Source organism: Physeter macrocephalus, chromosome 4, assembly GCF_002837175.3.
Source record: "Physeter macrocephalus isolate SW-GA chromosome 4, ASM283717v5, whole genome shotgun sequence".
Lineage (NCBI taxonomy): Eukaryota > Metazoa > Chordata > Mammalia > Artiodactyla > Physeteridae > Physeter > Physeter macrocephalus.
In genome coordinates, this window is record NC_041217.1 from 5,654,671 (window position 1) to 5,679,244 (window position 24,574).

The 24,574-nt window shown below is 35.9% G+C and overlaps 1 protein-coding gene across 6 annotated transcripts in view; it reads left to right on the forward strand.

Annotated features, from left to right (window-relative positions):
* KCNT2 (potassium sodium-activated channel subfamily T member 2) overlaps window positions 1-24,574 on the forward strand; it is a 395,778-nt gene that overhangs the window by 280,888 nt on the left and 90,316 nt on the right. For all 6 annotated transcript variants that reach the window (XM_055084010.1, XM_024130664.2, XM_055084011.1 and 3 more), the window contains exons 15-19: window positions 975-1,124; window positions 2,493-2,722; window positions 17,697-17,910; window positions 20,206-20,311; window positions 24,227-24,399. In XM_055084010.1, coding sequence (XP_054939985.1) covers window positions 975-1,124; window positions 2,493-2,722; window positions 17,697-17,910; window positions 20,206-20,311; window positions 24,227-24,399 — 873 coding nt within the window. The remainder of the gene's footprint in view (window positions 1-974; window positions 1,125-2,492; window positions 2,723-17,696; window positions 17,911-20,205; window positions 20,312-24,226; window positions 24,400-24,574) is intronic.

Sequence of the window (24,574 nt, forward strand, 5' to 3'; positions counted from 1 at the left end):
GATTGTATACTCACAATAAATTTTGTCATAAGTTGAGATTTTTTTGCTTTGTTTTGTTTTTTTGCGGTACGCGGGCCTCTCACTGTTGTGGCCTCTCCCGTTGCGGAGCACAGGCTCCGGACGCGCAGGCTCAGCGGCCACGGCTCATGGGCCCAGCCGCTCCGCGGCATGCGGGATCCTCCCGGACCGGGGCACGAACCCGCGTCCCCTGCATCGGCAGGCGGACTCTCAACCACTGCGCCCCCAGGGAAGCCCATAAGTTGAGTTTTTAATAAATTTCCAAACTCACTGAGCAGAATATTCTAGGATAAAAAAGAAACTGCACTTTCTGTGATAAACTTATCTTCTTTTAAAAAATACTTCTGGTAATCTCTTTTGGAGATCCTGACTTTTCTCACAGAGAAGTATCTTTTCTTAACTGGTACACAATTGGAAGAAATCCATTGCTATGATATGGACAGAAATTAAGAGTACGTTTTCTCTAAAATCAAACGGATAATTTGAGATGTATGTATTCATAATTTTAAATACAAAGCAAAGTCAATTACATACAGGAGTCAAGCAGGTATCATAAAGGGGATGAAGTGGGCTGTATTACTGAGACTATAAGACAAGTATTATATATAGGTCGTGCATGACATGATATACATAAACAAAGACTAAAAAATCAGATGCTATAGCTCACTGGTTCATGATCGCAGTAAATGCTTTTATTAACTGGATTGTGAAAACCTTCTACTTTAAAAAAATTTGCCGTCTCTCAAGCTTCTGTGTTGTGTTAGTTTCGAAATTTGTATAGCAACTCTTTGTAAATCATGTCATCATTTTGAGCACCACACAGATAACTTCTCTGAACTGTGCTTGTCCATTCTTACAGTTGGAAAACTCCAGATTATGTATGACAAGGACTGTTTTTTGAACCGCATTCACTGTTTGTCTCTCTCTGTGTGTATGTGTGTATGCTTTTGTTGCAGAGAAGGCCAGCAATCGCCAGAACAATGGCAGAAGATGTATGGCAGGTGCTCTGGAAATGAAGTGTACCACATCGTTTTGGAAGAAAGTACATTTTTTGCTGAATATGAAGGAAAGAGCTTCACCTATGCTTCGTTCCATGCACACAAAAAGTATGTTTCTGCTTCCAGAGTGGAATTAAAATATTAATCAGTCATGCCTTTAAACACAGTTTTCCATAATATAACCCATACTGGTGCTCATAAGTTGCAAGTATTCTTGAATTTTTGACATAATCATTGACACATTTGAATTCTGGCCTTTTGTGTGGGCTCTACAAGTTAAGGTTCTTGGGTGTATCATATAACTTAGGAGGAATATTGACTTTAGTATCTTTTAATTTATCTTTTAAAATATTTTAATCCTGTAAAAATTCACATGAAAATGAATCTCCTTTATAAATCTAAATTTTAAAGTGTTGATTAAAAATTTAAACAAAGTAAAAATAACATTTATAAAAGCTAGAATATTTATAAACTTGCTTTGTCCAGAAAAATAAGTTAAAAAGTAAATGATAGTACCTTCAAATTCAAACATAGAACATTATTATTTTTGTTCTTTTTGAGAGAAATTCTTTACTTAAGAAATAAAAAGTATGTCTAACATGAAAATAATATATTATTAGTATTATAAAATATTAATATAACATTTTTAAGATTTGTAATAATCTGGTATATTCCAGTAATCTAATATGAAAAGTATTCTACTTTAATTCCCAACGTGATTCTGTTTATATACTTTTTTTATATTTAAAAAATATTTTAAAGTTTGATTTATTTGTAAGACATATGGAGATAAAAATATTCAGGAGGTTTTGTGTTTGGAACATAACCTGAAAAAGTATATAAGACATTTTAAGTAACACCTGTTACATTCAGTGGTTATTATTTCTCCTAATTAAGTTGCATACCTATTCAATGCTATTTAATTTTTTTTTCTAAATTTTTTTCTAAAATTCAAGACAGAGCTAAAATAAATTTATGGACCCTAATTCTTTCTCTTGTGATCTTGAGTAAGTTTCTTCCTCTCCTCTAAGCCAATGGCTTTCAAACTTTTTTGACCAAAGTAAGAAATACTCTTTTATCTTTTTTGACCAAATTAAGGTATATATTTTATGGTAAGACCCAGTATACACACACAAAATTTACAATAAAACTCTTACCCTTACTAAATGATATGTACTCTGATATTTCTATTATCTTTTATTCCATTCTTTTTTATTAAAACACATATATAGTCTTAATTAACTAAATTGATTTCACAACACACTAAAGACATAGTTGTTGTTGTTTTTTCCTTTAAAAACAAGAGCCTTGAACTTTTAGGATCTTTTCAAGCCTTCAAATGTTCTTATTTGAGGTTTTAATGTTTCTCTGCCTTATAATAGTTTAATTATTTTCTTACCTATGTGAACTTTAAAAAAAAAAAACTAATTGCTGAATTTAACCCTTAAACTCTTTTATTTTCTTTTTTAAATTAAGGTTTGGTGTCTGCTTGATTGGTATTAGGAGGGAGGATAATAAAAACATTTTGCTGAATCCAGGTCCTCGATATATTATGAGTGCTACAGATATATGTTTCTATATTAATATTACCAAAGAAGAGAATTCAGCATTTAAAAACCACGACCATCAGACAAAAAGCAATGTATCAAGGTCATTTTATCATGGACCATCTAGATTACCTGTACATAGCATAATTGCCAGCATGGGTAAGTATAAATACATTTGGAAATATTAGTCTCTTTCTTTGAAAAGAATAATAAATATACTTTAATTTTTCTTAAGATTCAAAAGCCAAATTTAAAACATACTTGTGTGCATTACAAACTTGGTGTAGCTAAGTATACAGAACAAAATTTCTAATCTGTTAAATTGGTAAGAAATTAAGCTAATTCAAAACTTCTAATGATGATTTCATATATTTGATTAGTATATAAGCACCTGACACTTCTATGTTTCTTTGTCAGTCCTCTATTCAGTTATCAGTAGTGGCTCTTTCAAATACTCTCCATTTTTCTCAAAACTCTCCTATCCTTCATCTAATTCTCATCATTGAACTTGGCTTCTGTGACACAGAAATTAAAAAAAAAAAAAGATTCAGACAAATAAGAATTTCCTTTAAATTTTGCCACCAAACCACCTACACACCTATCAGCATTTAGTTTCTATCACGAGGAAAGTGTGTTTCTTCTTTTAACTTCTAATATTTTAGTATAAATGCCTTCACTTATGCCATGGACCCTTCTCCATTTCCCCCTTAGGGACTTCAGTCTTTTATTCATCCTCATTACCTAATTTTTTTTTTTTTTTTTTCAAAATCCCTGGTTCATTCTCTCCTCCCTCCCTCTGTCTCTCTCTCTGACTTCACATCTCTACACACACACACACACACACACACACACACACACACACACACACTTCTGGACCTCATGTTATGACATCATTTTCACAGATAAATTCCTCTAAAGAGCTGTCTGCAGTTGATGGCTTGAAATCTTATCATTCCCTCACATCTCTACCAGTTTAGTCTAAAATCTGCAATCATTATATTACTGAAACTACTCTGGCAAGGCCACCACTCTCCTCTTTGTCACTAAATCCAGTGGACATCTTCGCAGCGTGTGACAGTTCTTAAAACGTTCCAGTGCTTTTCCTCTGCATCCTGTACATTCATTTTCCCTAAATAGTCACATCTGATCTCAGAGATTCAACTGTCCTCCATAAATGGATGCTTCCCTTACCTAAATCATTACCTTAAACCTCTCTTCACAACAATATATTCAACTGTCCGTGGGTTATTTCTATCTGGGTGCCTACAGGAGAAAGCAATGCGGCATATTCAAATTGAACTAATCTTCCCCCCCTCGTTCAAAACCATGTCCACCTCCATTTTTTTTGCTAAAAACAAATGGGACATCTTCATCCTCTGATTGGTAATGCCACAAGTCTGACTTTTACGATTCCTCTCCTCTTATACTTCATAATTCACTGAATTCTACTAAATCTGATCATTAAGTAGCCCCTAATGGCATTCATTTCTGTGTCCACTCTAGTGCTATCAGTGTGGTCAGCCTGAACCTCCCTCATCCTTTCCCTCCACTGCAGCATCATCCCCCCAATCTTTTCTCCACGCCTCTTCCCTTGCTGCCCTACACTCTCCTCCACCTTGCAACCAGAGTAATAATGTTTACATAATGGTATAGTCATTCTCCTGCATTAATCTTTTTAATTGCTTCCTATGAGCCATTGGAAAAAAAGTCTAAATTTTATAACATGGCTTATAATTGGATGATCAAAATCTCTTTTTTATATGAGGCAATCCCAGTTTTCCCAGGACAGTACCAGCTTATATACATTGTCCTGGTGTCATTATTAAGAGAACTCTACTTTGACTCTCAGGAATATCCTAGTTTAGAAGATAAATTACACAGTCACTTTACTTAAAGTTTGTTTGTTTTTTTTTTTTTTTAGTGATTCTTTCTTATATTTTTAGTCCCACATTTTACCATCCCTTCAATTGCTTTCCTAAGTCCCAATCATACTAAATTTCTTTCAGTCTTCACTAATGGTTTTTCATCATCTCTTCAATTGCTCTCCTAAGCCCCAATCCTATTAATTCATTTCAATCTTCCCTAATGGTTTTTCACCAGTGGACCTTAATGCTTTGTTTCCTCGGACGGGATCTACTCCTCAGCCCCCAACTTTGCCTATGTAACTACTTCTAATCCTTTGCCTCTCAGTCCCAGTATCACCCCCTCGGAGGCATATTTCCTGGCCCTGCTTGGACTTTGTTAAGTAAATCTGATTGTCATGGATATAACATGATTATTTCTCTTCAATAGCAGTTCTATTCATTTCTTTCACATATTCAAGAATTACTTATTGAGTACCTAGTGTGTGCCAGGAACTCTTATAAGTATTTGTGATTAGAGAACAAGCAGACAAAGATCCCTAGCTCCCAGAGCTAACATTCTATCATGGGGAAGACTTGCAATAAATAACACATATAAAAAAAAAAGTAAATTATTTAGTATGTTAGAAGGTGATGAGTAATAAGATAAAAGAGAGAAGAAAACAGAGCTAGTAAAAGTGCGTATGAATTTTAGGAGAACTGTATTTTTGAGTGGATTGTCGGCCTCATAGAAAAGGTGACTCTTGAGAAAATACTTGAAGAAAATGAGGGAATTATCCCTGTGATTGTCTGAAAGAAGAACATTCCTTCAGGGATAATAGCCAGTACAAAGGCCCTAAAGTAGGAGTAGGAGTCTGACTGATGTGCTCCAGGAACAGTAAAGAGGCCCTCGTATACGGTGGAATATTACTCAGCCATAAAATGGAACAGAATTGGGTCATTCGTAGAGACGTGGATGGACCTAGAGAGTGTCATACTGAGTGAAGTAAGTCAGAAGGAGAAAAACAAATACCGTATATTATCGCATACATGTGGAATCTAGAAAAATGATGCAGATGATCTTATTTGCAAAGCAGAAACAGAGACACAGACATAGAGAACAAACGTATGGATACCAAGGGGGAAGGGGGGTGTGGGAAGAATTGGGAGACTGGGATTGACATATATACACTATTGATACTATGTATAAAACAGATAACTAGTGAGAACCTACTGTATAGCACGGGGAACTCTATTCAGTGCTCTGTGGTGACCTAAGTGGGAAGGAAGTCTAAAAAATAGGAGATATATGTATACATATAGCTGATTCAGTTTGCTGTACAGTCTGGTTCCCATCCCTGCAGAAAACAGGTATCCAGCTATTCCTTCTAGAAACTACTAAAATGTTCTTCCAATAGATTTCTTGTCATTTAAGAAAGTCAGAGTAGGATTCTGTTGTTTTCACCAAGATTACTTGTAATTAATATAGGGAAGGTACAGGACAATACAAATGTGCTGTATTGCTTTAACTGTAACATTACTGTTGAGACAGGAGCTACCATCTACTGAAAATCTATATAGCAGCACTTTGTCTGTGTTACACGATTTAATCCTCAAGTAAACCCCATGAGGTAGGTGTTCTTCTTCCTGTTTCCCTAAGGGGATTCTAAGGGTTAAGTAGCTTACAGGGCCCAAATCACAGAGTCCAAGTTCACATGCAGGCTGGTCTGACTTCAAAGTCACCAGGCCACATTGCCTTTAATATTATTATTTTTGTTTTCAAAATCCCCTGGCTTTCAAAGGACTTTTCATAAATCTGAGTATTCCGAATTATAATTACTTATCCATGTGGCAGTTGATATGATATCACTTATGTACTAGAGCCATGATTCTGAATATTAAATTTTTGAATGTTAAATTTACTAAATCTCTTCTTTAAAGCCTTTGTATTCTTCTTCAGACTAGTTTCTTTTTAAAAGAAAAAGAAAATTGTGATAAAAACTTTTTTCTTGTAAATTTTCTCTGCTAGAAAAATCTTCAAACTTTATCTGTTTTCTGTAAGAAACTTCTAGAAGGAATTTGGAATGGGCGAGAACTGTAAAATTAGGAAGGAAGTGAGGAAGAGAGAATCCAGTGCTAAGAGTAAACAGTGCTGACAAGTCAGTATTGGCAGTCTCAGACATCTACACTACAGTTGGGGTGCTGCCTCAGAATGTAGGACACTGGCTAACAAGAACCCTAATCTAGGACACTCATTTGTAATTGAAATAACAACAGAAAAGATTAAAACTCAATCCCTTCTGAGCTGTAACACTGAGGACCAATGCATTCTGGAAAGATCATGAAGGAAATGACTAGGGCAGATAACCTAAATGAAGATATTTCTGACTATACCCACTGGAAAAATTGTATTCCATTCAGAATGACGAGGTGCCTTATCTCATCCTGCATCCTCTTTCCCTTTCAGCCAAAACCATTTAGTGAGCACTTACTGTATTTGCTATATAATGTACCCTGGAAATATACTGGTAAACAAGATATAATCCGTACACTGTGAGACAAATGAGTAAATAAACAGCTGTAATACTGTGTGTTAGATCTATGATGGGTTAGGGTGCGCTCTGAGTCCATCCACAGAGACACCTATAGGAGTCAATCTTGAAGTAATTAGAGCATATTTTAACAAAATTAAATAATTGGTTTTTAAAATGCCTCAGATGGTCCGCGATTTTAAATCATACTGACGTTTCTATTAAAAATAAAACAGCCTTGAAGTCACACAATTACTTTCCAAAATCCTGAAGATCCTTTAAGATCTTTCCTATAGGTTTTAACTTTTTAGTTTCCATCCATTCAAAACTCTTTGCCAATAACTAATTTGGCTATTTTACATATTTCATCCCAAATTTCAGAAACATTAGCTTTTATATTCCTTATTCCATCTTTTTGTTTAAAATAAACAAACATGTATTATTACATGTTACCACTGGGTGTGGGAAGGGAGAGGGAATGTGGAGAATGGATTCTTTAAGTTGCTTACAATAAGCACATACTCCTTTTGTAACTGACAAACATGTACTTATTAATAATGCCACAAAATCCACACACTGTTTGATGTGCATGTTTTCTATGGATCAACTACAGAGGTGCAAGTACACTAAAGTCATTTCATTGTGATTTAATTATTCTTGGGTAATAACTCTGGTAGTGACATTATAATTTTGTGACTTGGCATTAAGCAGAAACAAGTAAAAAACTGCTCTATTTTATGTGCTCTGTCCCTTACTTTAATATAGTATATTCTATAAAATCTTGAGGGATAAAATTTGTCTCTGTGTGCAGCTACTATAGAACACTGTGTTCCTTTCTCTCAGGGTATTATAATTCAATACTGCCAACTCGGATTCACATGGTTTTTCTTCTAAGCATTTCAAAGTGTTAGACAGCCTTCACTCCATCTATGGTGCAACATTTCTGCATGGTATATTAGAAATAACTAGGGTAATCACTAACTTCTCTCAAATGTGTAGGAAAAAGATGGAGGAGTATACAAACTCTTCCTACAACCCAGACTCGGAGCCTTCAATTGTAAAATTTAGAACCAAGACCACTCTTTCTAGTCTCTTCATCTTTTCTCTTCAACCCATTTTTTCTTTCTAACCAATCCACTCGATTAATAGTTATGGAAAATCAAAGAAATAAATTCAACCAAACTGGCGAGGTTTACTATAGCTTACAGCTAGAAGATGCCAATGCCGTGGCTTCTTGAGCAAATTATCTAGTCCCTCTCTGAGCCTCAGTCTCATCACCTGTAAATGGGGATCAAGTTGCCTCTTTACCACCTGGAGGTGCTTAACAGCACAGAGGAAGGGGGTCTGTAAATTTATCAAGCATCATAAAGACAATGTGTTATTAATATAATCAATGCTCTTTACCTTTTTTTGCTTGTTTAAAAATATTTATTATATCAACATACAATATGAAGTATGGTATTCTGTATATATGAAAAGTATCCCATAGTAAGGTAAAATTTTAAAACCAACTCGAAAAACATACCTAGTACAAACATGGCCAGAAATATTCTAATGAACATTGTTATTCCAACCAAATACAAGAAATAAACTAAACTCACTATGCCATGCACCCGTTCGAGGGTCTGATTTTTGGTTAATTGCTCTTTATTCTTAATCAACTGCCTATCTCTTTATATCAATAACAAAGAGAAAAAACATACAAATTATTGCCATCAAATCACTGGTGCATAGAATCAGTTATGATAAAAACTGAACATTAATGTATGCATGTGTGAGATTACAACATCTGGCATTTGGGAGGCTCTCAACAAACACTCCTTTCCTTAACCTCATATTCTCATTACATCTAATAAGTTACTTGAAGTTTCCTCATAAAGAGCTATTTAGGGCACATGTACAATAAATTATAGCAGTGAATGGGACCAACTAAAATCCCTCTATGGTATAAGTTTGAATAGTAAGGCTAGAAAAGGAAGATAATTGTGAGGCAATAACTTGGAATTAGTACTGTCCAGTGATGAACTGTTTCCTGCACACAATATGCAATAAAGAAAGAAATCAGTAAGAGATAAGGGCAGGCCTCACTCCTGTCCTGTCAATGGGGTTGGTGAGCCAGAAGGAGTCGCTGTAAACCTCTGCTGTGGGGTTCCAGAATTTAAATTGACCCTGGTGTTAGAGGTTATCAAGGCATCTGCCTGGCATCTGCAGGGCCTGTGCAAAAAAGCGGAAGAACAGAAGGCTTGGTAGGTAATGCCTCTACCCCTGACTCAGGGACATCATGTCAGTCCCCAAAGCCCTCAGAAACTATCTGATGAGAAAGGATAAAGTATTTAAAGGCAGAGTTAAGTTAGGCAGACAGGAATAAGCATCCAAGCTGTCACTCAGCAGCTATGTGATCTGGGTACATTAACTTCTCTAAATCTAAAGTGTGCTCATCTACACGACGGGGATCACAGTGCTACTTCTGAGAGTTCGCATAAGCATTGAAGTTGAGCAGGTGTGTAAAGTACCTTAACAGTCAGTGAGTCCAACATTACTGTTACTCTACTATTATGATTATTGTAATTTCTAGGCAGAAGCAACATGACTCCAAAACACAATTATAGACTAACTCCACGGATAACCTAAAAGCTTTGTTAATTTCTTGAAGAACAGCACAACATAGAAAGAGATTCAATATTCAATAATGGAATGAAACCAACTGGGATGGCTGGTATAATATATAAGACACCAGTTTGGGGAGGGTAGTAAGCGCATCCTCTAAGAAGCTTATAGTTAAGTTGGCATTTCTTGAGGAAAGCACAGTGTTCAACAGTCTTGACAGTGGAGTCTGAAGGAATTTGTGTCCCATGGCAGTTCTACCTTATACTGGTTGTGTGCGAGTGACTTTGATTAAATCTTCTGACCCATGATGATTTATCTGTAAATAGTGTTCATATGAAGATTAATTGAGATAACAGTAATGTGCTTAGGACAATGGTTTGTGCAGAGTAAGCATTCAATGAGTATTAAATACTATTTGGTGTAGTATTGGTCGTAGTGGCAAAGGTAACATCATTCAGACACTTCTAATATTCTTCATATAATAGAAGTTCAATCAGTGTTGAACTGAACTAAAATACTATTTGGTGGAGTATTGGTCATAGTGGCAAAGGTAACATCATTCAAACACTTCTAATATTTTTCATATAACAGAAGTTCAGTCAATGTTGAACTGAACTAAAATGAACTGAAATATAATTGAAACTTAGAAAAATCCTTCTGTTAATCCTTCACACTTTTAAATATTTATTACAAGAAACTTACACATACCCACAGAAGACAAGTCCACTCTCCAAGAAATTAATAATTCTCAAATAGATCTATGAAATATTTGACAGGAAGAAGAAGAGGTTTGACCACCAGTATATTTCTAGAAATGGTGTTGTGTGGTGTGATACAAATTTTCTTTACATGTACTGAAGAAACTGAGGTGGAATTTTTTTTTTATATCTAGAGAAATGAAAAAGATGTTGAAGTAATAGTGGGAGACTATCAACTTCTAAATTTGCAAAATGTTCTCCATTTTACCATCCTAGCTAATGATGTCTGGAAAATAGTTCTAATTAGATTTGAAATGTATTGGTTTGAAAGATAAGTTTTCTTTATCAAAAGAGAGCTTTCATATTGGATAAAATAACTTTGCCTCTACTAAATTTTCTTTTATTTCTTAATTTTCATTTGTGCTGCTACTTTTTGATAGTTTCATTTTGAAAATTTTACAGCCATAATGTGACTATTTTTATAAAGTCAGCAAATAAACTGAGTCTCTTTGATAATATTTAAGTGTGGTTCCAGCAAAAACTCTGGCTTTTGTGTGGGTCTAATGGAATAATTTACTCAATCTCAAATAATTTACTCTTTTTTGGTTATGCATCCATGACTGATGAATAGTGATAGAGTGAATCATAATAAAGCATTTTGCTTTAATATATTTTATAAAGATTAACATTACTATTTTCTAAAATGTGTCTAAATCTTTTAAACTGAGGATTGGCAAACTTTTTCTGGAAGGAACCAGCTAGTAAATATTTCCAACTTTATGGACCACGTGGTCTTTGCCCCAACTGCTCAACTCTGTTTCTGAAGCATGAAAGCACCTAAAGACAATACATAAAATGAGTGAGCGTGACAGTGTTCTGACAAAACACGCTTCTGGACACTGAAATTGAAATTTCATATAATTTCACGAGCTGAAATATTATTCTTCTTTTGACTTGTTTTTCCAACCATTTAAAAATATTAAAACTACTTTAGTTCACAAAACCATGTGATGAGCCAGATTAGGTCCATGGACCCTGTTCTAAACTATTTCCACATCAGAATAAAGAATTACTGCATCTAACTTTATCAAAGTAGAGGAACATGGCTATAACTTGATTGTCTGACTTCGCCTGCATTAATTCAAGGCAATTCTTGTTTTACAGATATGCTAAAGGCTACCCACCTTACTCTCCATATATAGGAAGTTCACCCACTTTTTGTCATCTCCTCCATGAAAAAGTGCCATTTTGCTGCTTAAGACTAGACAAGGTAAGCACTTACTGCTGTTATTTTCTGTAAAACTAAAATGATGGCATTGTGTAATTCCATGTATTTAAATAATTTTGTGTAGTCTTTTGACTAAACTATGTTAAAAGAATATTATCTTTCAAATGTAAATGTAATACATAAAGTGGTGAATTTTACTCTCTTAACTGCACTAAAATTACCCAAGTGCTTTACCCTCTACTAATGTAGCCAACGAGATGGTCAGTCTTTGTTTCAAAGAGAAAAACAAAGATGCCAGAGCCTCAAACCAGAGTCTCCCCAGATCATTTTGGCCAGATGCGCTCTATTTATTTTACTAGACATTTTTGCCTCAAATCTCAAAGTGGAGTCGCTTGACATGGTGAAATTAGCTAGTCATAATTCATTATTGAATTATTAGACTGAAAGTGTCTTGCTTAATGTCCCGTTTCCTAAAGATTTTACAGTAGGTCTTGGTTCCTGCCTTGATATTCAGGAGAAACCATCCAAAACAGAAAGATTCCAAGAAAGCAGGAATCTTTCTCTTTCACAGTACGGCCATTGGACATGACCTGGGTAAGAATTTGTTTTCATCATGAGTCAGAGAGCCGATGAAAAGAAGACTCTCAGACCCCCCATCTCCCAGAAATTAAAATGTGCCACTAATTCAAACCAGGAATTTCTTCCTTTATTCTGTATTTTGGAGTTAGCTGGAGTTAAAATCCCAGCTCTCTGCTTACAGGCTCAGCCATTTGGGCAAATAACATTATCATTAAATTTCAGTTTCCATATCTCCAGAATGCTTGTAATTTTAATATGAACGTTATAGGATTCTCGTGAAGATGATATAAATTCATACATGGAGAAAGCTTTTCACAGTGCCAGGAACGTGATAAATGTATAGGCACTTAATACATTTTGTGAATATTTTTACTACTATTATTTTTTCCATGTGATAAACATTATGAATCTTGGCTGTTGCTGTCACTCTTGAGGAAGATTAGCAGAACATTAGAAAATTTCTGCCTCTATCTTCCTAAAGTTTTTTTGTGAACCCTTACCCCTGCTCCCAAATGTTCATCTGTGTCCGTTAAGATGGACAGTTCCATCTCTCGATGCCTTATTTTTTGTCAGTCCTTGTTTTACTTCCCTGCTTCACAACATTTCTAGCGCTGGCTCGCTCTGCATCTTTGGTAACCTTGATGCGTCTGAAGCTTCAGAGCCCTTCTCTTGTATTGGCCCCTTCCAAGAACGTGTGACTGATTTTTTATGTATGACTTTTGCGTTTTTTTCCTTAAAGAGGATTTCCAAAATAATATAAGCTTTAGGTCCCATAAAGGCTTGGGTTCACATCTGGTGGCATTTTACTTTTTAACACACAAGGATGAAAGTAATGTGGGAAACCAAAGAGTCGAAATGATTCCACTGATTCCCAGGAAGGGAACCTGATACAGGAAAAGTTAAGCTTTCAGAGATGAGGCTTGCTGGAGGAGAAAGAGTCTTTTAAAGCCAAAAGACAAGTTGTCTCTTTACCAAAGTAAAAAAGCGATGTTTCCGAGGATCGTTGATTGACTGATAACATCTGGGGTTATCCATCCTTTAGGTGGCGTTAGTCTGGCTGGAGGTGGTGGTCTGCTCTGTAAATGAGTGCCCATTTGCGATTAGCAGATGGGGTTATGCAGCCAATCCTACTGTGTCCATGAAGTCTGTGGGCAGGTATTTTGTTGCCCAGTCCGTTGTGCATCAGTATCAGCAGGCTCCTTTTTGGTTAAGGTTTATCAATACTAAATTCCCTGTTTTGTCCTTGTTCTTTTTCTTTCTTTTTTTTTTTTTTTTTTTTTCTTACTAGTTGAGCTACTTCTAAATCTTCTAAATTAGTTCTTTTACCTCATTTGATCTCATAAAAATGAAGTTCTTAGTAATCTCAGCCTCAGCCTGTCATCCTTCTCCTTCCACAATCTCTCTGTAAGTGACCTAATTTCATGTGGCTTCAGATCCTGGGTATAGTAGTAATTCTCCAATCAGACTTCCAGGGAAAACTGCCTGTCCTTCTCCTTTACCATTCCCCATTTCTCCATTCTTTCTTATGCCTTAATCCTTCCTGCTGGATTGATCTTCCTACTTTCATGATTACAGCTTTTAGAAATTCTACTAATGAGATCCTATTAGTGGTAAATTCTATATATGTATACATATAGCTGATTCAGTTTGCTGTACAGCAGAAACTAACACAGCATTGTAAAGCAACTATACACCAATAAAAATTAATTTAAAAAAATAAAAGAGGCCTTTGTGACTCAAACATGATGATTTGATGGTAAGAGTATAGGAGATGAGAGGGAAAAGGTAAAAAGAGGTCAGATCATGTTGGGCTTTTTAAGTCAATGTAAGAGTTGTAGCTTCTACTCTGAGTGAAGTGGGAGTCATGATAAAGTTCTAAGCAGAGGAACAGCGTGATCTCACCTGTGCTGAACTCCGTTTTAATGCAATCACTTTGGCTGCTGTTGAGAATAGATGGTTTAGGTCAAGGATCCACTGTATTTTCAAGTGGCATTGGCAAAAAAGAAAAAAATTCTGTGTATACTGTGAAGGTAGAGGAACCGGGATTTGCCGCTGAATGGGAAGTGAACTGTAAGAAAAAGAGAAGTGTAAAGAACTCAAGGTTTTTCATATAAGCAGCAGGAAAAAGGGAATGGCCATCAATGAGGGTGGGGGAGTAAAGGTTTAGTGGGAGCCAGGGGAGATACAGAGTTCAGTTTGGGACACAGTGAATTTCAAATATCTGTTAGACATTGAAAGGAAGATGTCAAACAAGAGATTAGATAGGAGTCTAGACTTCAGGAGAGAGGTGTAAGCTGAAAAAGTAAATTTTGGATTCCTGAGCTTATGTATTATATTTAAAGCCATGAGACTGAACAAAGATCGTTGAGAAAATGATTGTGGGCAGGAAAGGGATAAAGACAAAGGACCAAATCCTGCAGCATGTCAATATTAATATCAGGATGATGAGAAGAAACCGACAAAGGAGACAAAGAAGGAGCTACTCCAAGGTAGCAGGGAAACCAGATGAGTGTCCTGTCCTGGAATCCAAATGAATCAAGTGTATGCAGAGGGTGGAGTTACCAGCCGTGTCTGATGCTGCTAGTAGGTCAAATAACATGAGAACGGAGAACTGGCCATTGAATTTAGCAAAACAGTGTTCTTTGTCTTGATAACAGCCCTTTCAATGAAGTGGTAGTGGAGAATGCCAGATCAGAGGGGTTTATGACAGAATGGCAGAAGACAATGTAGAGAAACTAGGTCTAGACGACTCTCAAAAAGTTGTGCTGAAAAAGAGTACAAAGGAAAGACTTGGTGGCGATGGTAGATGTGCAAGAAAGTGAGAAGGGCAAGTTAATCAGGAGTATATGTAAGAGGATGAGTAGAGTGATGGACCATGGCACTTAATTTAGGTAAAAGGAAGTGAAAAGACATCTGTTGGTTGAAGGAGACTGAAAAGCTAGTGAAGTTAATAGATTATAGTTCCAGTGGGAATCAAAAAGGAGGGAGCTGGAAAGAGAAGAGGTGACAATAAGTATCAAAGAATGAGATGCCAGAAATAGAGCTTAAGTGTAATCAATAGTAATTATAAAATCTAGGGTATGACCGTGAAAGTGAATGGCTAAGGAATGATGGGAGAAAAGGCCATTAGTGGAGTATAATCTATAAAAAAACATGGAATCACTATGTGTACACCTCAAACTAATATAAAACTAATATAATGTTGTTAGCTGTACTTCAATGAAAAAAAAAAAACAAAACACTCCGCGGGATGACAGACACAGGACTGAACAAAGAAAATAGTGAAAGATACTGGGTACAGAGCTGGGGTATTATAGGGGATGAAAGGAACGTGGTCTGAAAGAGGCAGTGAGAACATTGAGGGTATCTCCCCACTTCCAGAACACAGACATCTCTTTAGGTGTTGCAGCCTTCGGAACTTCAGGGAAAGATGTCGGAGAAGAGCCAGGTTTTGTTAGGGGAAGGAAGGATGCAAAGAAGAACTTGTTTTTGTAACTGTGACTGCTTTCTAAAATTGTGTCTTCCCTCTGCTAAATTCTGACTTTCTCTTGATCATATCCCCCAAGCCCAGCTTGGTGCCAGATATCAGTGTTGGCAGAATTGTCAGGGAGCGACCACATTTCCTGTGTTGGGCAGGAAGATGGTAAAGAGGCAGTTGGAGGTGATGTGGAGACATATTTGGGAGGTGGTGGAATTCAGACAACATGGTTCCTTAGGAAGCAGGTGAGGACTTATCCCCACCGCAAGAGTAGGGCTTAATTTTACATCAATTGGAGGTATGTCGGTTTCATTCCAAACGCAAATGAGGGGAAAAAAAAAAATGTTTGGTGAAACTCTCATGTTCATTTGCTTGAAGAAAGGGAGGGAGTTGAAGGATTTCTTCATCGGTCACTTCTCTTTTCTCTATGAATTAGACGACGTGCGTGGTCATCTGCAGAGGATAAATGTCATAAATATGGATTTGGATTAATAGTGTTAAGATGCAAATCATATCATATGGCTTTATTTCGATAAATCAACCTTGTAAAATTTCACGTTTGATCAGATCCGGTCACCTGATTAGTGGAAAAGTCAATCTCAGTTTTGCTAAGATCCCCATCTCCCCTCTAAGATAGATTGAATTATAAACTAATCCTTATTTATGGTGCTAAAACAGTGGCCGAGTGTGCTCAGATACTGGAATTGCTGACTGCTGGGCATCGCGTCCTTTCCTCGGCCACAGCAGCTCTAGACATATTCTTACAGGCCCCTCGCAGGAGTCTTCTCTGTTGACTGTAGACACACCAGCATACCCCTCCCTCTAATCTGAGTGTTGTGTATAGTATGTGAAGAGGTACTAGCCTCTAAAACCCGACCTCCCACATTTCAATGTTGAGGAATACCCAGATATTCTCCCGAGTCTTGTTTCTATCAACTTTCACACTCAGAAACATTGAGATGCCAAAACCCATGAGGTTCCCCACCCCCACCCCCACCCCCCCCACTTTACAAACTCAGGCTGTTATAGTGAAGAAGGTGGCAAGGTCAGACAGAAGTCTGAAGGAAATGGAGAGTGTTTTAATAGTTGCTTTGAAGAATGAGACGAAATGAGGACTAAGGGCTTTCAGAAGGATGACCGGCTATCCATAAGAGCATACAGGAAGTGAGTGATCGTAAAATATGGAGGCACTTTTCGGTTAGATTGGATTATTTCTTCCAGAAGGGGAGAGACATCCACTTTCCATATACTGATGTTTAGACTAGTTTTTAAATGTTAATTAAAAACTCAAAGGAATTTGTTTCTTCCGTTTACTATTCCTTGAGTATCCCAAGAATTCAAAAGCCTTAAGCTATTTAGATTCGCTCTTCTTATTGCCCCAAGGTATTTCCGTGGTTCCTGTGCTCATGATTTTCTTTTAGGTCAAAAAAATCAAATGTCATGATTTCAGAGTAGCCCTTCTCGTCGCCTAGTGAAAAGCTCACCCCTCCTCGCGTTTCCTATCCCCGCTCTTCCGTATCACATAATTCTGTTTTATTTTCTGCATGGTATTTAGCGTTATCAGGAATTACTTTTTTCACTGCTTTGTCCGCTCGATTATCTTAAAGATAAATCCATATGTGTAGAAACCTTGTCTGCCTTGTTCCTTGCATATCTCAAGTGCCTAGACTAGTGCTTGCCACACAGACTACTTAATAAATAGTTGTTGAATAAACATAAACATTAATGGTTCTAATGTAAAAAAGCGGTTGGAAATCAGTAAAAGAAAGATAACAAAATGGGGTAAAAAGATATCATGAGAAACCCACAAAATGGAAATGGCCTAAATTTTTTTCATTAATTTTAAATAAATATAAATGGAAACAAGGTCTTTTTTTAACTTAAATTTCTAAGTATTTCAGGATTTCACAAACCTTAACGTTTCATACTATAGAGCTGGTTGCAGCAAATACACTTTTGCACAAATACAGAAATTTTTTTTATCCATGTGGACAAAAATACCCATATTAAAAAGAAATAAATAATCTTTGAGATTAAAGGATAAACAATATATAGTATATTTCCTGGTTTTCCTGGCTGTATTTCTTCTCACTTTCATCATTAAATGATTGGCAGGTCCTATAGGTTAGGTGGCAAATGCTTTGATGGATTTTCATGTCTCCTTGTTCCAGGTACTGTGGCCATAGACTTGCAAGACACAAGCTGTAGGTCAGCAAGTGGCCCTACCCTGTCTCTTCCTTCAGAAGGAAACAAAGAAGTCAGAAGACCCAGCATTGCTCCCGTTTTAGAGGTTGCAGATTCGTCATCAATTCAAACATGCGATCTTCTAAGTGATCAATCAGAAGATGAAACTACACCAGATGAAGAAATGTCCTCAAATGTGGAGTATGTTCGTAAGATTTACTGGGATTTGTGCTTGCCGTGGAAAACTAATATCCTTCCCTTCTGGACATCCTAGAATCAATCCTACATGCTTCTACCAAAACACGCTTCCTATTAGCCAGTATCTCTCTTGATGATAAAGTATCCTAAGTCCTCAAATTTCTGGCTTCAACAGCTGTTGACAGGCTCATTTTTCTCTATATTATCCTTTATCCTTAAAGAAAAAAATAGGTAAATCAGCATTTCCGTGATATAAGCTATATCATATTTTACAAATTTTTCTTTAAGGATACAGTTTGTATTTTCATAATTGTATGATTTTGTTGAATTATAATGTACCTTCTACGTCTAATTTATTTGTTCACTTCCATATTGAAGGTCAATCAATTATTCAATGACATGTAATGCAGCTTCTTCCATTAAGCTTCTCTTATTTCAGCATTCAGCAATCATTTTTATTCAGGATACATCAATAATATTTTGAATGAATGAATAAAGGAAGTACTAGTTCTCTTTACTAAGATTCCATAACAGATAGTATCAATGTTTAAGCTATTAATCACATTTTAGCCTACAGTAGAGTTTGTTTACTTGTCGTATTCATATATTATGTTGGCATTTCTTGAGGAAAGCACAGTGTTCAACAGTCTTGACAGTGGAGTCTGAAGGAATTTGTGTCCCATGGCAGTTCTACCTTATACTGGTTGTGTGCGAGTGACTTTGATTAAATCTTCTGACCCATGATGATTTATCTGTAAATAGTGTTCATATGAAGATTAATTGAGATAACAGTAATGTGCTTAGGACAATGGTTTGTGCAGAGTAAGCATTCAATGAGTATTAAATACTATTTGGTGTAGTATTGGTCGTAGTGGCAAAGGTAACATCATTCAGACACTTCTAATATTCTTCATATAATAGAAGTTCAATCAGTGTTGAACTGAACTAAAATACTATTTGGTGGAGTATTGGTCATAGTGGCAAAGGTAACATCATTCAAACACTTCTAATATTTTTCATATAACAGAAGTTCAGTCAATGTTGAACTGAACTAAAATGAACTGAAATATAATTGAAACTTAGAAAAATCCTTCTGTTAATCCTTCACACTTTTAAATATTTATTACAAGAAACTTACACATACCCACAGAAGACAAGTCCACTCTCCAAGAAATTAATAATTCTCAAATAGATCTATGAAATATTTGACAGGAAGAAGAAGAGGTTTGACCACCAGTATATTTCTAGAAATGGTGTTGTGTGGTGTGATACAAATTTTCTTTACATGTACTGAAGAAACTGAGGTGGAATTTTTTTTTTATATCTAGAGAAATGAAAAAGATGTTGAAGTAATAGTGGGAGACTATCAACTTCTAAATTTGCAAAATGTTCTCCATTTTACCATCCTAGCTAATGATGTCTGGAAAATAGTTCTAATTAGATTTGAAATGTATTGGTTTGAAAGATAAGTTTTCTTTATCAAAAGAGAGCTTTCATATTGGATAAAATAACTTTGCCTCTACTAAATTTTCTTTTATTTCTTAATTTTCATTTGTGCTGCTACTTTTTGATAGTTTCATTTTGAAAATTTTACAGCCATAATGTGACTATTTTTATAAAGTCAGCAAATAAACTGAGTCTCTTTGATAATATTTAAGTGTGGTTCCAGCAAAAACTCTGGCTTTTGTGTGGGTCTAATGGAATAATTTACTCAATCTCAAATAATTTACTCTTTTTTGGTTATGCATCCATGACTGATGAATAGTGATAGAGTGAATCATAATAAAGCATTTTGCTTTAATATATTTTATAAAGATTAACATTACTATTTTCTAAAATGTGTCTAAATCTTTTAAACTGAGGATTGGCAAACTTTTTCTGGAAGGAACCAGCTAGTAAATATTTCCAACTTTATGGACCACGTGGTCTTTGCCCCAACTGCTCAACTCTGTTTCTGAAGCATGAAAGCACCTAAAGACAATACATAAAATGAGTGAGCGTGACAGTGTTCTGACAAAACACGCTTCTGGACACTGAAATTGAAATTTCATATAATTTCACGAGCTGAAATATTATTCTTCTTTTGACTTGTTTTTCCAACCATTTAAAAATATTAAAACTACTTTAGTTCACAAAACCATGTGATGAGCCAGATTAGGTCCATGGACCCTGTTCTAAACTATTTCCACATCAGAATAAAGAATTACTGCATCTAACTTTATCAAAGTAGAGGAACATGGCTATAACTTGATTGTCTGACTTCGCCTGCATTAATTCAAGGCAATTCTTGTTTTACAGATATGCTAAAGGCTACCCACCTTACTCTCCATATATAGGAAGTTCACCCACTTTTTGTCATCTCCTCCATGAAAAAGTGCCATTTTGCTGCTTAAGACTAGACAAGGTAAGCACTTACTGCTGTTATTTTCTGTAAAACTAAAATGATGGCATTGTGTAATTCCATGTATTTAAATAATTTTGTGTAGTCTTTTGACTAAACTATGTTAAAAGAATATTATCTTTCAAATGTAAATGTAATACATAAAGTGGTGAATTTTACTCTCTTAACTGCACTAAAATTACCCAAGTGCTTTACCCTCTACTAATGTAGCCAACGAGATGGTCAGTCTTTGTTTCAAAGAGAAAAACAAAGATGCCAGAGCCTCAAACCAGAGTCTCCCCAGATCATTTTGGCCAGATGCGCTCTATTTATTTTACTAGACATTTTTGCCTCAAATCTCAAAGTGGAGTCGCTTGACATGGTGAAATTAGCTAGTCATAATTCATTATTGAATTATTAGACTGAAAGTGTCTTGCTTAATGTCCCGTTTCCTAAAGATTTTACAGTAGGTCTTGGTTCCTGCCTTGATATTCAGGAGAAACCATCCAAAACAGAAAGATTCCAAGAAAGCAGGAATCTTTCTCTTTCACAGTACGGCCATTGGACATGACCTGGGTAAGAATTTGTTTTCATCATGAGTCAGAGAGCCGATGAAAAGAAGACTCTCAGACCCCCCATCTCCCAGAAATTAAAATGTGCCACTAATTCAAACCAGGAATTTCTTCCTTTATTCTGTATTTTGGAGTTAGCTGGAGTTAAAATCCCAGCTCTCTGCTTACAGGCTCAGCCATTTGGGCAAATAACATTATCATTAAATTTCAGTTTCCATATCTCCAGAATGCTTGTAATTTTAATATGAACGTTATAGGATTCTCGTGAAGATGATATAAATTCATACATGGAGAAAGCTTTTCACAGTGCCAGGAACGTGATAAATGTATAGGCACTTAATACATTTTGTGAATATTTTTACTACTATTATTTTTTCCATGTGATAAACATTATGAATCTTGGCTGTTGCTGTCACTCTTGAGGAAGATTAGCAGAACATTAGAAAATTTCTGCCTCTATCTTCCTAAAGTTTTTTTGTGAACCCTTACCCCTGCTCCCAAATGTTCATCTGTGTCCGTTAAGATGGACAGTTCCATCTCTCGATGCCTTATTTTTTGTCAGTCCTTGTTTTACTTCCCTGCTTCACAACATTTCTAGCGCTGGCTCGCTCTGCATCTTTGGTAACCTTGATGCGTCTGAAGCTTCAGAGCCCTTCTCTTGTATTGGCCCCTTCCAAGAACGTGTGACTGATTTTTTATGTATGACTTTTGCGTTTTTTTCCTTAAAGAGGATTTCCAAAATAATATAAGCTTTAGGTCCCATAAAGGCTTGGGTTCACATCTGGTGGCATTTTACTTTTTAACACACAAGGATGAAAGTAATGTGGGAAACCAAAGAGTCGAAATGATTCCACTGATTCCCAGGAAGGGAACCTGATACAGGAAAAGTTAAGCTTTCAGAGATGAGGCTTGCTGGAGGAGAAAGAGTCTTTTAAAGCCAAAAGACAAGTTGTCTCTTTACCAAAGTAAAAAAGCGATGTTTCCGAGGATCGTTGATTGACTGATAACATCTGGGGTTATCCATCCTTTAGGTGGCGTTAGTCTGGCTGGAGGTGGTGGTCTGCTCTGTAAATGAGTGCCCATTTGCGATTAGCAGATGGGGTTATGCAGCCAATCCTACTGTGTCCATGAAGTCTGTGGGCAGGTATTTTGTTGCCCAGTCCGTTGTGCATCAGTATCAGCAGGCTCCTTTTTGGTTAAGGTTTATCAATACTAAATTCCCTGTTTTGTCCTTGTTCTTTTTCTTTCTTTTTTTTTTTTTTTTTTTTTCTTACTAGTTGAGCTACTTCTAAATCTTCTAAATTAGTTCTTTTACCTCATTTGATCTCATAAAAATGAAGTTCTTAGTAATCTCAGCCTCAGCCTGTCATCCTTCTCCTTCCACAATCTCTCTGTAAGTGACCTAATTTCATGTGGCTTCAGATCCTGGGTATAGTAGTAATTCTCCAATCAGACTTCCAGGGAAAACTGCCTGTCCTTCTCCTTTACCATTCCCCATTTCTCCATTCTTTCTTATGCCTTAATCCTTCCTGCTGGATTGATCTTCCTACTTTCATGATTACAGCTTTTAGAAATTCTACTAATGAGATCCTATTAGTGGTAAATTCTTTCAATGTCACTTTCCCTAGGTATGTCCTTATTTTGTCCTCCTTCTTGAAGAATGGTTTTGCTGGGTGTCCAATTCCAGGCTCCGAACTTTCTTTTTCTTTTCGCCTGTTAGGATTTTGTTTACTACCTTCTGAGCTCCACACTGCTGATGAGAAGTCAGCCATCGTTCTAATATGTGTTTCTGGTAGTTAGAGCTCTCTTTTCTCTCTGGCTGCTTTTAAGACCTTCTTGTTGTCTTGGCTGTTCTGCACTATGACAATGTGTATAACACTGGGTTTCTCTTTATTTATTTGGATTAGGATTCACTGGGTTTCCAGAACCTGAGGATTTGGATATTTCATTAATTCTAGAAAATCCTCAGTCAATATTTATGTGAATGGTGCTTCTTGCTGATTCTCGCATCTCTTATTCTGTTTAAATGTGTAGTAGACATTCTCACGCTATCTTCCAAGTATCTTAATTTTTCTGTACTACTTTCTCTTTTCTTTCTGTATTCTGAGTAATTACTTACCCAGTCATGCGGTTGATCCCTTCAGATGCGTCAAATGGGCAATTTAAATCATCTTTTGAGCTTCTGTTTTTAATTGTTATATTTTTAGTTCCAGAATAGAGTATGTGTAATTTTTTAAACATCTAAGTGAATATTTTAAATACCCTCTTGTTCTTTGCTCATGCTTTGAATGTTCTCTTTTATTTCTTTAAACGTAGTAAACACACTCATTTTCTATTCTGAATCTTATAACAGTGAAATCTGTCATCTTTGTGAGTCTAATTCTGTTGTTTATTGTTTCTGCTGACTCAGAGTACCTGGTTCCCAACAATGTTCTGTAATTTTTTATTAAAGAATAAAGGCAGAGAACATTCCAGAGTTGATGATGAATCCACAGAGAATCAACAAATCTCAATATTTTTTTCTCAATGAAAAGAAACCCTCATAAAGACATATAAAGATTAAAAAACCAGAACACTAAAGCAATTCTCCAGGCAGATAATTTTGTTTAAAAGGATCTGGATTGAATAATACTAAGTCCAGTAAATTCTAGCTCCCTAGGAGATAGCAAAACATCCTCAGGAGACATTTTGGTAATGTGTTGTCATTTTGTTGTTGTTATTATTGTTAACATTAGTATTTTACATTTGAGTATTTGCATCGTTATCTTGCCAGCTCAGGTATACATTTAGACAGTTAGGGGGTTTTTTTCCTTTTAATTTTTGTTTTTTAACCAAAAAAAAAAATCCCTTTCAATATCGATATCCATCCTTCTGGTATTCCGTACTTGGAATGTTCCAAGGTTATTTAATTTTAATATGACTCTATTTCTGGAAATGAAGTCAGAGGCAGATCATTTATTTTTTTCCAGCTTTATTGAGGTATGATTGAAAAATACAAATTGTGTGTGTTTGAGGTATATAGCATGATGCTTTGATATATATATATACCTTGGGACGATTCCTTAATATTGATACCCAGGTGTCATCTGGCGGCAAGTTTCAGTTTGCAGTGGAACACATGTACACTGTGTTGCTGCCTCTTCCTTCCCCAAATCAGGCTCCTTACCTGCAATTCATTTGTCTTGTCCGTGCGCACCTTCAGGCTGGACAACTGGGCATAGAAAAATGTAACTATTTTCAAGTTTGTTAGAAAACAAAGGATTTCCTAGGTTAGATTAATTTCACATTTCCAGATCTCCTAAATATTTTTACCCAATATGAGTGGAGTATAGAAATGGCCTTTCTTTGTATAATTTTTCTTCCCTAGAGTTGCCAGCATAACTACTATGAGGACGCAAAAGCCTATGGATTCAAAAATAAGCTAATTATCGTTGCAGCTGAAACAGCTGGAAATGGATTGTATAATTTTATTGTTCCTCTCAGGGCATATTATAGACCAAAGAAAGAACTTAATCCCGTAATACTGCTATTGGATAACCCGTAAGTATATTTTAAAATGCACAAACAAGACAAAAATTTGTTAATACTTTATCAAAAATAATTTAATTTACTTAGACTATTTTAAATCAGATACATTATGGCACGTGATTCATTGAGAGATATGTTCTGTGCTGTGGTGGAAAACGACCATCGTATATGATTGTGTTTCACAAAT